The sequence below is a fragment of the Acyrthosiphon pisum genome, chromosome A2, assembly GCF_005508785.2.
Source record: "Acyrthosiphon pisum isolate AL4f chromosome A2, pea_aphid_22Mar2018_4r6ur, whole genome shotgun sequence".
In the NCBI taxonomy this organism is placed as follows: domain Eukaryota; kingdom Metazoa; phylum Arthropoda; class Insecta; order Hemiptera; family Aphididae; genus Acyrthosiphon; species Acyrthosiphon pisum.
In genome coordinates this window covers 42,742,430-42,756,770 of record NC_042495.1, presented here as the reverse complement: position 1 = coordinate 42,756,770, position 14,341 = coordinate 42,742,430, and the positions used below count along the sequence as shown (strand labels likewise).

The window sequence follows — 14,341 nt, the reverse complement described above, 5'->3', positions numbered from 1 at the left end:
GAACATTTACAACATAATTATAACATTATATATAAATTATAAGATTCAGCGTATCTAGTGTCAACGCAGACCGACCGCGACGATGGCACGATGCGCTCGTTTTCTCTTATTAGACCCGCAGTATAGGTAATTCCACAAAATAGGATTAAAATAGTTTTGTAGCTTTATTGCATTCCGTCCCGTTGGATTTGTGTGATTACTGATTTGTATTTTGTTAATATATATGGTGTGGTACTGTTGGGGTGTGTGAGGGGCGAAGCGGGTCTGTTTTCTCCAAAAAAATTTTGTTGCTTAAGCCCCCCTGATATTTTTAGGTGATTTGCGCCTATGCTTCTCTCTGAAGACTGAAGTTACTATTGATCATAACAATTTATCATAGAATTTTCGTAAGAACCTTTGCATTTAAGTGTATTATACAGCCATGCATGCATTGTAATATAGCCGTGTCATTGTTTCCTGTTTTTAAACGCCTAGGTACAACATCACTCTTGAATATTATAATTTATAATCATAAATTATAATGTATTGTTAAACGCCTATAAAGCACTATTTGTTACATAGTCAACATTTGATATACACTTTTAAAGAGAAATGAGAAATTAAAATTATGAGATACCTGCAGTTTAATACCTTAATATGTATTACTAATATGTGCATTGTAAAAAAATTAGATTTTTTCCCCTAAAAACTATGTTTTATATCATAAGGTCAAATGGGTACTCGGAACATTTTAGCATTTTAATCAATATAAAATCCTAAAAACTGATAGAGCAGTAAGTCTGCAGTAGAGCATGTTTATGGATCCACATTCACCGCAACACCGTTTACGATCGCTTATCATCTCTCGGTTGATCATCATTATGTTTCATCGATGTATTTGTTTTGTTCGTAGTATTGGACACGGCCGGTCAAGAAGAGTTCAGTGCAATGCGAGAGCAGTACATGAGAAAAGGAGATGGTTTCATGATTGTCTATTCGGTCACCGACCCGAACAGTTTCAAAAACGTTCCTAATTTTTTCACTCAGATACTTCGGGTCAAAGACAGGTAAGTGTATACAGTGGGGGCCGGAGACGAAAGGCCATCAATTAATAGTAAAAACATAAATATTATTCCTTTTGCCAGAGACGAATATCCAATACTACTGGTGGCCAACAAGGTAGACTTGGTGCACTTGCGCAAGATCAGCGAGAGCGAAGGTCGCGCGATGGCTAACAGATTAAATTTGCCGTACATGGAAACCAGCGCCAAAGATCCACCGCAAAACATCGACGGCGCTTTTCACGAGGTTTACATGATTGAATTATTATTATTATTCGTGTCATATAATATATTATATAGGAATAATTTTCATTATATGCCAATTACATTTTTTTAAGAACCTGTGGTACTGTGTGTTATATTTATGGCAAATAATTTAATTGAATCTGAAATTTTACTATGTGCCTCCCCTCCTTCCCATGAATACAACACTGCTGTTAAGATTGAATGGGGGCTAATGAAATTGTCTGTTATATGTAAGAGATTAATGGCTATTTACATATGCAACAGATTTAAATGATTTAATTACTAGCTTTTTAAAATTATAAGTAGGTAAATTAAAAAAATATTATTTTACTTTGCTGATTAATATTTAGGGTATGAGATACAAGGTTAGGAATCAAATAAGTAAAGTAAAATTATTTGTAGCATCAGGGCAGTAAATAAATGTGTATTCACCTTCATGCTGAAACTAATGCGGCAGTATGATTTAATTTGTAAATTATTTAGTTTTAAAATAAGTGGTCTTAGAATAAAATTTACATTTGTAAAAAAATATTACATGTAAGACATAAATAATATATATATATAAAAGTACCTTGTTTAGTTGAAAACCTTTGGAATCTTAAGATTCTGTTAACAAAAATCATTTATCGATCTGATGAAATTAACATATTTGTGTAGTTCGGCTGTACTGAAGATAACACTTTTGTGGTACAAAAATACACCTCTCAAGTATAATAATATGATTCTCTCATAGAAACATAATTGAATAATTTTATTTTTTTTTGTTAATAGAAGAATATATCTTACATTTACAACTTTCACATGTTATCTGATAACAATTCAACTTAGTATATAATAATATACAATTAATTACAAATAGTATAACATTATTAAACATAGTTTTGTAAATGTCAACCTTTTACATGCAGCAACCAAAACATTAACACATTTTGTCTAATAACTGTTCTCCTGTATAAAATTGACTCAACATCAAATAGCTTAATTTTTTGTATCAAAATACTAACAGGTTTTTTCTCCCCTACAGGTGGTGCGCATCATACGGAACCATCCTAAAGAATTATCCGAGGACCGTCGCCGTAGACGTCCTAAATGCTTAATCATGTAAACCACAATGTCTTGCCAACATCATATTATTGTGAAAGTGCCTGAAGAAATGAAAACAAATGTCAAATTTAGTATAAGTCAAAATAAAAAATAATCCTAATTTATAACCAGCGATATTAGTATTTTAAGTCAATAATTTAATATTATAATATTATTTGTGCACAATTTTGTACACAAATAAGATTGTAACACCAAGTAAAGTCTGAACACTATTTTGAAACCGTTTTGCAGATTTACATAATATACATAACAGTTCTTATGTATTAAATTACATTTTATAGTATAAGTTTAAGTAATGTCAGAACAATTTATACAGAGTATAAATAATTGCGATTTTACAATGGTCGACAGACTGAAAGTAAAACAAAATTTTTCAAATGCTTTACATTTTAAAATTACATTTATTTTATACAACCTATATACACATGTTGTTACAGATGTAATGTACAATATTAAACATTAAAATATAAGTTCACAAAAAAATGGATTTATTGAATAAATTATTTTCCTATACTGTCGACATTGATCATATCTTCAGCAATATTGTTAGGTGATGTGTCTATGTCATACATACTGTTTGATTCACTTTTCGCTGAAAAAGTGTCATTAAACATGTCTGTTGCTAAACTGTGTTGACTAAAACTGTTTCCTGACTTTGGTTCAGCCATTGTTTTACTGCTTTCAGCCGTTGACAATACATTGTTAGAATGAGATTCATTTGATTGAAGTGGCTGAAAAAAAATTTTACTACAGATATACAAATTTTACTCACAGGTTTTACAATAAATATTTACAAATTATAAAGGTTTGAATTATACGTTCTATAAAATGTAAAAAGAGAAGTTAAATTCTAAAAGTATTGTAGCAGTGTTGTAAAATAATTGAAGAAAAATATGAAAATTGAGGGAAAGGTTAATCAGACCATGTTAACTAAGTGTCCATCTTTCCTGACAATAGCACAAGTTTTAAATTTCCAATAAAAATAATGATTTACCATTGGTGCAGACTTAGAAGCTTTAGGAGTAGAAGGTTTTCGTTTTTTGGCTGGATTTGGATTAGTCCTTTGAGGACTAATAGACTGTTTACTAGTTCCACTTGAAGAGTTGTTGTTTGCCGGTGGATCTTTTCGCCTACAACACATGTGAATAAAATATTAGAAATGTTCTCTGACATTGTTTTATTTTATAAAATATTGGTCTATTGAAAATGTCTTATACCTTTAAATACTTATTTTATATTTTGTCTAGAAAAAGATACAAAGCAACTTTATAAAGAATACCCAATTAATTTAAATAATTACAATTTTTTGTAATTTAAGCAAGAATTTGAAAATTTTATTTTTAAGTTACAATTATTATATTAACAGGTAACCAAACATTTATTTGTTATTTCTTGCTATTAGTGATGGGCAACAATTGTTCCGATTTTTCTGATATTGTATCTAAAAATTATAAGTTGTTCAATATTGTATCAAAAATGTCAAAATACACATTTTAAATATTGCCTACTTAGTACTTATTAGTTATTAGTTATTACTTATTAAAATAAATAATTAATATAAATGAATATATATAATTATTATTAATTCAAAAATTTACTTAACTAGGTAATTGAATAGAAGAAGGAAAAACTAGTTATCGATATATAAAATAATATTGATATAAGAAAAATCAGAAATTTGTCACAATATTTATATTGTATCAAATTATCGATATTGTTGCCCATCACTACTTGCTATATCAAACTTACTAAAACCTTTTAGTTTTTGAACTTTAGGTCAATGTTAAAATTGATTTAATCATACCAGCAATTCAAACTACCAAAAAGCAATGGTGTTCATAGGCGAGGGGACATACATATATTGGGGAGGTCTCTAAAAGCTATTTCATTTGGAATCTAAAATTTATTTTATTATGTTTGTTTATAGTCTGGCGATAACTATAAGAACACCTAGGTATTAACTTAAGGTCAGAAATTAAGATATAGCTATATAGGTACATCTTGTACATGCATATCATAATTTGTTCATTAGGTATCAAACATTCATCTGTACTCTTCTAAACATAAAAATAAAGTATATTATTGAACACCATGGTATATAATAAAACAGCATAGTGAAAGAAAAGCGGATTAGTTACTTCTTAGGTTCTGGTTTGGTAGAATCGCCTTCATCCGATGACTCGGTCAGTTCATCATCGCTACTACTGAGATCTACCATTTCATACATTATCAGCCTGTCCAGTAGAACATTTTTATCTCGTGACGCCTTCAGGAGTTTCCGTTGGGTAGTCTTTAGGGTCTGTTGAAAGATTTCATTTTCCTTGCACACAAAATTAAACAAATAAATAAATTTGTTAACAATAAAGACTTAATACTCTAAGGCACTCACATAGACTAAAAGCCGCAATTTTCTTTTCATTTCTTTGTACTGTTCCTTAGAATTTGCCTCGGCCAAACTGTTTTCATCAAACGTTTCTTCATCGGCAACCATTTTTGGGCTCTCGGAACCCTGCTCAACAACAATACAAATAATATTAATACGATGATTAATACACAATATTAAACATAAAATATAAAAACTAGTATACAAATACAACTTTACCATTTCTTAAACAATAATAATAATTAATAAATATTAAATAATAATAAACAAATCGTTATCTTTGTGTTATCAACAGATAATAATGGACTGGCATAAAAATAAATAACAATTATTTCAGTGGATCTCAAATATAATAATATTATCACAAATCTGAAATCACAATATTAATTGTTACATTAGTCATTAATGGAGTCTAAGAAACGAGTGGTGACTGGGGGTATGATTGATTTGGTAGATGAGTAATATTATTCTTTATAGCACGGTTTAAGATATATCTTAAACCGTGCTTTATAGCCTTATAGGTGATACGAGTATCATGATTGCCATCTATCGATTAAGTTTTAGTAGTCACTTCACTGAACTTTGTTTTCTAAATTCCTTCAAGTGCATACTTCTAATTTTAAGCATCAAAACATATTTTATTAAAACGTGTGCATATTAATGTGCAAGTCATAGATTTATTTATATTATATTAATATTAATTACTAAAATATTATTTATTATATATATATTTCTTTATAAATTATAATTATTATGTATGGTACACCGTCCACCCGGTGGACTCCACCGTCCGGCGAACGCCATGTTATCGTGTCCGTAGTTTAATATTAAGCCACTATGCGCGTTGGTAGCAGTTACGTCCCCATAACACCAGACATTTTGTGGTCTACCGAAATTCTTTTGAATGTTTCGATAATTCGATATTTCGATGTCAGTACTCAGTGGCCAGTTCATCTTAGTCCGTCTTTATTGCTATTTGCCATGTATGGATTATGAATAGTGATAGCACTTTATACAAAATAGCGATATCAGCGATCAGATTTACAGCTTACATTATTATGTATAATATTGATTGTACGAGTGTTTCGTTACCAGGAGGTTTGTAGTAGCAGTTCAGCGGACAGCGATGGTACGTATATTCAATAGTTAGGTGACCCACTATGACGGCAATACGGCATGCGCCCTTTTATATCAAATTGTTTGCTCTTACACTATAATGTGCTATAATATCAAAAATTAGACCCAGCAAAGGTCCTAAGCGTTCCTAATATCATGAACTAATTCATGATAATATTCAGTAGCGACTAGCGAGTCCTAACCATAGAGTAATATTACTTAGGTTAGAGTAATATTACTCTATAATGGTCCTAACTCTTTTTATGTATGTGATAAGTGATAACTGATAACGATAACAATACCGAGCGTGGTTGGTATCATAGACCTGTAACACGGTCATATTATATAAAAACGAGCCGTCGCGTTTGACGTTACCCCACCATCGAGGGAAAAACATTTAGATTTTATATACGTATATACGACAGACATATAATAATGTTTTATTTTCGTTTATAGTTCTTTATTTATTTTGATTAATTAATTGAAAATTTAAAGTTGATCATTGAACATTTGAGCATTTAACATTGAGCAGTTAAAATAATAATTATAATAATAATATTATATATAGGTACCATAGACCTTATATTAGTATAAGGTATATGATAGATACATATTTTCCATCAATTACTGTCTAAAATTTAGATATATAAAATGTTCATGGGGGCTATGAGTTCACAATTTGAAATATAAATTCATTAAATAGTTCATATAAAATATAAATTAAATAATTACAATTTGCATTTTTCAATTCACATTTTTCACATGGGTACCTGTAACTAGAATACCTGTAACTAGAATATCAATATAAATAAATACACTATTTTTTCTTTGTTTCTATAATATTATATTATAATTTAGTGTTAGGTAAAAAATCGTTTAGTTAAATAATACAATATAGATGGCAATAAAACTAAAATTAGATACCAATAATTACTAAAATCGCTTAACTAATATAATAAGTAATGCAATCCAACAGTACTTGTTATGCGTCTGTCTAGTGTCTATGACGTATATTTTGTTTTTGTTATAGCAAAAGTGTAATTTTTTTTTAAAGAATCTTAAGAATGAATAATAATCGTATAGTACAATATTGAAAAGTCTTTAATTTTTTTCCACGGCTCATGTCCAAAAAATGTCGATTTAGGAGCACTTACTGCCACCTAGACTACCTAGCCATAAATATGTATTGTTTAAATTAATAAATAAAACATTTATTTAAATAGAAATGAGCCATTACCGGTGAAAATACAATTTGCGAGAAGTATACATTTTCTTTCAGAAACTCTCCAAAATAATTTTATTTAATAAACGAAGCAATATGAGATAATCTGCAAATATTCAAAGAACCTAGTCAGCACTCAGCAATTTAGCTTGTATTCGTACTATGTCTATATTATGTATAATATTTTAGTGGTAGGTATCTGTCTATATTATAGGTTTTTTGGTAAACTGAAATTTTACTTAAGCCTCACTGTATGACTTTCAATCTTTGATATTTTCTTTCGATTTAAAAAAAAAAAACAAAACCATTTAAAGAATATTCTTATACTCAAACATGTTCTTATCCAAAATTTTTTTTTCGATCTGCTAACTGTTTATAACAACGTTGATTTCATTGGCGATTTTACATTTTTATTTCTGAAGAAAATGTATTTGTATTTATTCATTGATTGAAGCTAAAAATAGTGCTTGACAATGAATAAATTATAAAATACAGGTAAGTAAAATATATTTTGTGTAGGTATCAATTACTTACCTTTAGTTATTGATATTTTATTTAAACATTTTCACATATGTACTAGCTTTTCCGCCATTACTTGCTCTAAATGTGTACCATATAAACATAAACATGCAATGAAAACATAAGGTAATATCGGCAATGGTTTTTCTATAATTTTATTATTTTGAAATATTTTATATTTTTAATTACATAAACCTGAATCTAGAATCACAATATGAAGTTTAAAATATTATATTTAATAAACACATTATATTTTAATAATTAATCCGAAAATATTTCAGACATTATCCAAAAATAAATTTACGAAAAATATAGTCTACCTTTATTATTTAGTCTTACCTACCTATATATTATGTTTTAATTTGAAAAATAAAATAATTTCGTTATGCTTACGTGCTTTTAATAAAACACCCGCATTACATCTGTAGTAAAAACACTTGAAACACTTATTAATTATTAATACAATATTACAACCTATAATATATTGTAAGCTAACAAATCATTTATTGTTATAGACATCTGTTTTCATTATTGAATTATATATTATTTTTTGTTTATTAGTATATAACAGGGGTGGCCAAACCGCGGCTCGCGTCATAGACTTTTGCGGCTCGCATCTTAACGTAACATTAGACGTAAATTAACGTAAGAGCCAAAAAAGGTCATATAATATATAATAATATGACCTTTTTTTTTTACATCTTGGCTCTTCAATTTTTATTAATATATTTGGTGGCTCGCGAGTCTCTTCTCGCCGGCCACCCCTGGTATATAATGTCTGTACCGTATATTTCTAAACAAAATATGATAGATTGCGTAGGTATATTATAATAATATGATTTATTATGTTTTTGTCATATAGCAGCCCGAAGACTTCGCTGACCGGGTAGCCGGGCTGTGTCTGGAGAAATTCGACAGGCTGCCGGACAAGGGCAAACCGATATCCGGTAAACAGTGGACACTCTTGTCGGGCGTTGTACAGGCTGGGGACGACTCGTGCCCGCCGAAAGTCGTCTCACTGGCCACCGGCACCAAGTGTATCGGCGCCAGTAAACTCTGTGACAAAGGTACTGTGGTCAACGACAGTCACGCCGAGGTGAGTCGACGAACGAAGACTGTAGTATGACTGCATATTATGGTACTCTGCAGAGCATTGGTATAGGGTTAAATTCTGGAATGGCTATATATCACAATTCACAGCCATCACCAAAACTGTAGTTGTTTTAAACAACCCGTGGGAGGCCCACCCCTATATAGCTCCTATAATAGCATCAAACAATTTATTTGTATTTTTTTTTTGGTGTGGGACTATCGAGAATCAAGTAAGCCAATCACAGAAATGGTTGACACAAAACCTTATTCTATACACCCATCACTATTATATAATATAATATATATTATCTTCCTGGATTTTTTCTTTGACATTCATTAGACTAATAAAAATGTATTTACCCACATAGTACGAGGATAATAAAAAAAACTTTCATTCGTGTATTTTTTGGGACCTGCGTAGATAAATTATAATATTATATAATATATAATCAGCTGTGCTTGGATTCAAAAACGTCTGACGGAATCATATTTTGATATAGTTCATATTGTCCTCGAGGGTTTCAGGTCTTGGCACGCAGAGCTCTGTTGCGGTATTTCATCCAAGAAATCGAATCGGCTCGCAAAGGCCGTCCGTCGATATTTGTGCGGGGATCAGTTCTTGCAGAAGAAAATTGTGGCCCGAAAAACCATTCAGATCGCTCATGTCCGCTGACGTTGCAACCAGGCGTGACTTTCCACTTTTTCTCCAGTCACACGCCATGTGGCGACGCATCGATATTTCCAAAAGACGGGGGCAAGCGGGCGGCCGTGGACGACGACGGCGTCGGACCGGAAGCAAAAAGACGTAAAACCGATGGTGACGACGACGACGACGACGACATACACCGAACCGGAGCTAAATGTCTGAGCGTAGAGACGAGACAGGACCCTCGACTTCCGGGTGCAGCGTATCACGCGGTCGGAGCGGTCAGGACTAAACCGGGCCGAGGAGACCGGACGTTGTCCGTTTCGTGTAGCGACAAATTGCTGAGGTGGCACTCGTCGGGCGTACAGGTGTAACTCAAGCTATACGCCTATACATATATATATTAGTAGCAGTGCAAAAGGACAAAATCGACTATTTTATTATGCACTCCGCAGGTGGTGATCGCCACGGCTTTCGCTAATCCACTTAACGGATGACTGCATAACTGCTTTAATTAAATAATGTTTTTTGAAATACCTAATCGTTTTTTACATTAAATATTATACTTATAAAATTATTTGACGCCCACTTCAGGGCCGGACCGAGGTTATTGCCACCTATAAGTTGAACGCTCATCTATGCTCATCTATGCTAATCTGCAGTTAGCAGTGTTTAGCCAACAACTTTGGCTAACGTATATAATATACATGCCCAAAGATTATTAAAATATATTGTATTTTAAAATAATAAAGCTAAGCAAAATGGGTTATTAATCATTATGGACAATGATTGGATTTAAAATCATAAGTACGGAAGTACCTATATTATAATGAATTGTTGACAATGATTAATTTCATTAAGTACCTGTAGTTACTATATTTATTCATAATATAATCAAATTGTATTCATTTTAAGTTATAACATCGGTAATCTCTCTATGCTAATCGATCATTAATAAATTCACTCTTTATAAATTATAAACCTGTTAACTTTTTTAAAAGTTTCAAAATAAAATAATTTCAAATTTTCACATTTTGTATGATAAAAAAAAATGTCGAGCCCATGGTCTATAAGGCCTAAACAGTGTACGAAATTCCACCTGCCATTCTTGATATGAGATATATTACAATACAATTTTGTCTTCAGTGAACCCTGATAATATAATATAGTGTGTACAATTTTGTTTTAGGGAGCTTTGTTGTCGCTGCTCATCGAACCGGTGTACATGTCGTCGCTGACCGTTGGCGGCGGTTGTCCATACTCTGAACCGGCCTTGCGCCGGGCCGTCATTGAACGGGCAAACTGCCCCGACGACGAATACGTCGTTCGTTCACCGTCGATTCCACTGCTCCGACTGGCGCGTTCTTCTTTGGAGTTCGAATACGCCAAACACCGCGTGGCCGCGGACTGCAAGCCGTGTCCGTCCAGTGTGGTCTGGTGGAAAGACGATTGCCTTGACGGTGGGGTAGGAGGCACGAACGTGTCAGGGGGGTGAGTGAAAACTATATTATCTTTATAACCAATAAGTAATGACTAAAATTTGTATTGTTCTGTAAAACTATCTTTAAAAAAATGTTGACTCGCTATTTTTAGAATAACAATTTTTTTGGTGCTTATATTTTCAATATAATTGTTAATATTATTAATAACTAAAAAAAATGTATAAAGAAGGGGGTAATGTTGCCAGTACATATACTCATTACATTGCACACATATACATAAATTACACTCGTTTTAAGTTACAAACCTAAAATATACACATTTGACACTTTTCTGGTCTATCTAAACTATTCTATAGAGTGTTTCACCAAGCATGCTTATCCCTTTTTTCTTTAATACGACTATTAAACTGCATATTATGCAGTTATTCGAAATATTATTTTTAGATTTTTTAAATATACTTAAATATACCATATTTTTTACTACTCTAGATTTTCTGTACCATTTAAGCAGTGTCCTGTGGTGATACAAACTTCCGTTTTTAAATGAGAACCACCCTTTTCACTTTAAGGTATAAATTATTCAGCGCAGATGATTTGTATTAAAAATGTAGCAATGTGGTGTATCTAAATCAAAATTCGAACGAATAGTTTCCGAGTTACAGTTAGTGATTGATTTTTAAAAAATTTCTGTAAAACAAAAATCAAATTATATCTTTTTTTCATCAATTTATTCATTCCCCCCAAGCTTATTATAAATGATATAGAATTATCAAACAAAATGATTAGATTTTGCATTTGCTCAGAAAATGGGGCAAGTATAGGACGTTTTAACTCAATAAAAAAAATCAATAGTATAATCTCCATAATAAAGACACAATATAATTTGATTATAGTAAGTATAATGATGTTATAATTCATTATACATTTAATTATTTAAAGGTATGTAAGCCTGCAACAATTATCTGCATATACCTAACCGAAAAACATACAATTTAGTGACGCATTTTCGTGTCACACTTATCTCACCTGACCTTACTATTTACAAAAAAAAATCCATTTACCTATTTGATTATAATATTATAGTTTACTACAGAGTTTAGAGATAATACGGTGTTCATATACCAAGTGGTAGGTGGTAGGTATACTCGAAAATATCCAAAAATCAGATTTCTAAAAAATGCTTAAAATTCATGCGATGATATTAAATATTAGTTCAATAATATTATATTATAAAAAAAACATCTCATCGTATTTAATAGTAAGTTTATGGTTTCTCGGTGTCATATCGCAGTCGTCACGAAGTGTTGGTGAACGGCCGCAAACAGGGTGCAACAAAAAAGGCGGTGGACGGAAAGGCGACCGGTTCTTCGGCGCTGTGCAAAAAGTCGCTGTTCGACGCGTGCCGACATCTGATGGCCGGCGACGGTGGAATCGCAGGCCGAGAAGTCACTTATGCGCAGGCCAAGTTGGGCGCCACGTCGTACCGACGCCGATGGGCGGCCATTAGGCGCCGGCTGGGCTGCTGGACGGTGAAACCAGAAGCTCTGTTGGACTTCACGTGACTCGCGGTAATGCCCTACTTTTTTGGCACTATCAAATCAAACTGCCATCGCACCGGACGAGTGACAAAACGATTCGACTGACAGCAATTGTTTTATTATTATTCAATTGTATTATCATTTTTTTTTACTACTGCCGCAGGCGTTATCCTCTAAAATTAAATAGGTTTGCTCGACATTTTCTTTTGTTATTAAAAATAAATATAAAAGATTAATTATTAAACAACACTCGTTTTTTAATAGCGATACGTTAATCTTAAAATAATTAACAAAAATGTATCTACACTTATTTAATAAAATATAATTTAATATTAACACACGTGTTTACCAACCAAGAGTTACCCTCCCCTACAAACAAACGGCTAATGGCCATAGTTGCCGGGCTTAATGCTCAATAACAAAAAAAAAAAAAATATCACTTAACTTCCTCTGAAATCATAAAAATGACCGTTCAATTTGGAAGTTATCTGTATATACACGAGCCGAGGTCTGTTTTTAAATATAAACAGATATTAATATTATATTAGTTCAACCATAACGCTTTTCGTCAAAGTACCTATACTTATTTTTCATTATTTAATTTAGAATAAGTGGTGATTTTTTTTTAATCAATTGGTATAATTTTAACTATTAAATAGTATATAAGTGTTCTTGCGTCCTTATACTTCAGACTACTGGTTACAAAATCATCACAGTGCTTAACATTGTACGCATTTTCACCAAATAATATCTAGTTGGTTTCGATACGTAATAAATAATATAAACGTATATAGGTACTTACGCTAGTCGTATAATTTATACTATATAATATAATGTACCTATATGTGCAAGGACGTAGATACGAAGGAACATTTTTAGGCGGTGTACTTAGTTTTTAAAAATAAAATGTTGAAGATAATCTCTCACTAATTGTTTTCAATAAACATGATATGTTTTTTTTTTATCAAAAAATAATAATACTTAAGTACAATACTTTTTCTTGTAATATAGGCAACTATACCTATAATAAAATTAAAATAACAAAATTAGATCTGTACAGACAATCTAGTATTTATGATAATTGAAGACCATAGAAAAAACCCCAAATATTACGTGCAGGGGCGTTTGAAACTATGAACATTCAAAAGACCCCCCGCGTACGTGTTTGGATTATATAGTATGTACCTATGTAGTCTTTATAGCTTATATTATAATGTCCACTTGAAGTTTAAACCCTCAAAGTCATTGATGTAGTATACAGTATCTATATAGTATACTCTATGATTGTAAACCAATTTTACCGAACGGACGGGAGACAAAAATACGATTTGGAGCAAACAAGTTAACGGGCGCTTTTCGTTGTTGTTTTTATAGGACGAGCGTGATATGGACGGTGGATGATGGAAATAATAAGGTCTACCGCCCGAGACGCGCGTTGAAGATTTACAGACTACAACGGGATGGACACAACAATAAACACACGAAGTTTTTAATAACATTTATAGTAATATTTTTGAGCATTGTAATGAAAAACTACACAATATAAATATGATACAATTATTTGTTTTTTGTTTTTTTTTTCATTTTTATAAATATATTATGTACATTTATTATACTCCTGTTATATATATATATATATATAATTATATATAATATACGCGCACGTTTGTCTATATATATATAAATATATAATATAATGATACTTATACGTGTATAAGAATAAAATTAAACTCGCTGTACAACAATTATTATTATTATTATTATTGTTTATTATCGTTTGGGTAATACGCAGATAGAAACTAAATATCACGTGATACCAATATGTACCAATATTTAATTATTATTATATAATCATTATCATTAATACATATTACACAATATTATTATTGGGGACTTTTCGTATTTACGTATAATACTAATATCAATCCATTTTTTTTTTTCAAACTTATAATTTAAAAAAAAGCGTCAAACAGTTAATAATAATATTGTCAGT

The 14,341-nt window shown here is 31.4% G+C and overlaps 3 protein-coding genes across 6 annotated transcripts in view; 2 read left to right on the top strand and 1 right to left on the bottom strand.

The window, feature by feature from the left end:
* Positions 1 to 2,873, top strand: part of LOC100160392 (ras-related protein M-Ras) — a 12,564-nt gene extending 9,691 nt beyond the window's left edge. Inside the window, exons 3-5 of the mRNA XM_029489377.1 lie at positions 893 to 1,046; positions 1,125 to 1,287; positions 2,311 to 2,873. Of these exons, the coding sequence (XP_029345237.1) occupies positions 893 to 1,046; positions 1,125 to 1,287; positions 2,311 to 2,391 (398 nt within the window). The 3' untranslated portion in view covers positions 2,392 to 2,873. The remainder of the gene's footprint in view (positions 1 to 892; positions 1,047 to 1,124; positions 1,288 to 2,310) is intronic.
* Positions 2,020 to 5,037, bottom strand: LOC100162423 (INO80 complex subunit E-like). 3 transcript variants are annotated; one of them, NM_001162064.2, is given in 6 exon segments: positions 2,020 to 2,431; positions 2,965 to 3,121; positions 3,385 to 3,520; positions 4,529 to 4,710; positions 4,780 to 4,899; positions 4,993 to 5,034. In NM_001162064.2, coding segments are annotated over 6 exon segments (618 nt in total). In that variant the 5' UTR covers positions 4,996 to 5,034; the 3' UTR covers positions 2,020 to 2,411.
* A 558-nt stretch (positions 5,038 to 5,595) lies between these two features.
* On the top strand, positions 5,596 to 13,900 carry LOC100568554 (tRNA-specific adenosine deaminase 1). Of its 2 annotated transcripts, XM_003242205.4 has the most exons (6): positions 5,596 to 5,902; positions 8,493 to 8,726; positions 9,248 to 9,736; positions 10,558 to 10,859; positions 12,102 to 12,378; positions 13,723 to 13,900. In XM_003242205.4, the coding sequence occupies exons 1-5, from the start codon at positions 5,900 to 5,902 to the stop codon at positions 12,370 to 12,372; spliced, it is 1,299 nt and encodes a 432-aa protein (XP_003242253.1). In that variant the 5' UTR covers positions 5,596 to 5,899; the 3' UTR covers positions 12,373 to 12,378; positions 13,723 to 13,900. The 2 variants fall into 2 exon arrangements, with proteins under 2 accessions (XP_003242253.1, XP_003242252.1); XM_003242204.4 differs by lacking the exon at positions 13,723 to 13,900 and having other exon boundaries at positions 5,597 to 5,902; positions 12,102 to 12,684.
* Positions 13,901 to 14,341: the final 441 nt, after the last annotated feature.

Excerpts from the sequence above, each read along its gene's own strand:
- LOC100162423 (XM_008181516.2), bottom strand. Across the intron at positions 4,711-4,779 it reads AATTGCGGCTTTTAGTCTAT|GAAAATGAAATCTTTCAACA; the intron begins GTGAGTGCCTTA and ends TTTGTGTGCAAG. Across the intron at positions 3,521-4,528 it reads ACCAAACCAGAACCTAAGAA|GCGAAAAGATCCACCGGCAA; the intron begins GTAACTAATCCG and ends CATGTGTTGTAG.
- LOC100568554 (XM_003242205.4), top strand. Across the intron at positions 8,727-9,247 it reads TCAACGACAGTCACGCCGAG|GTCTTGGCACGCAGAGCTCT; the intron begins GTGAGTCGACGA and ends CGAGGGTTTCAG. Across the intron at positions 9,737-10,557 it reads GGCACTCGTCGGGCGTACAG|GGAGCTTTGTTGTCGCTGCT; the intron begins GTGTAACTCAAG and ends ATTTTGTTTTAG.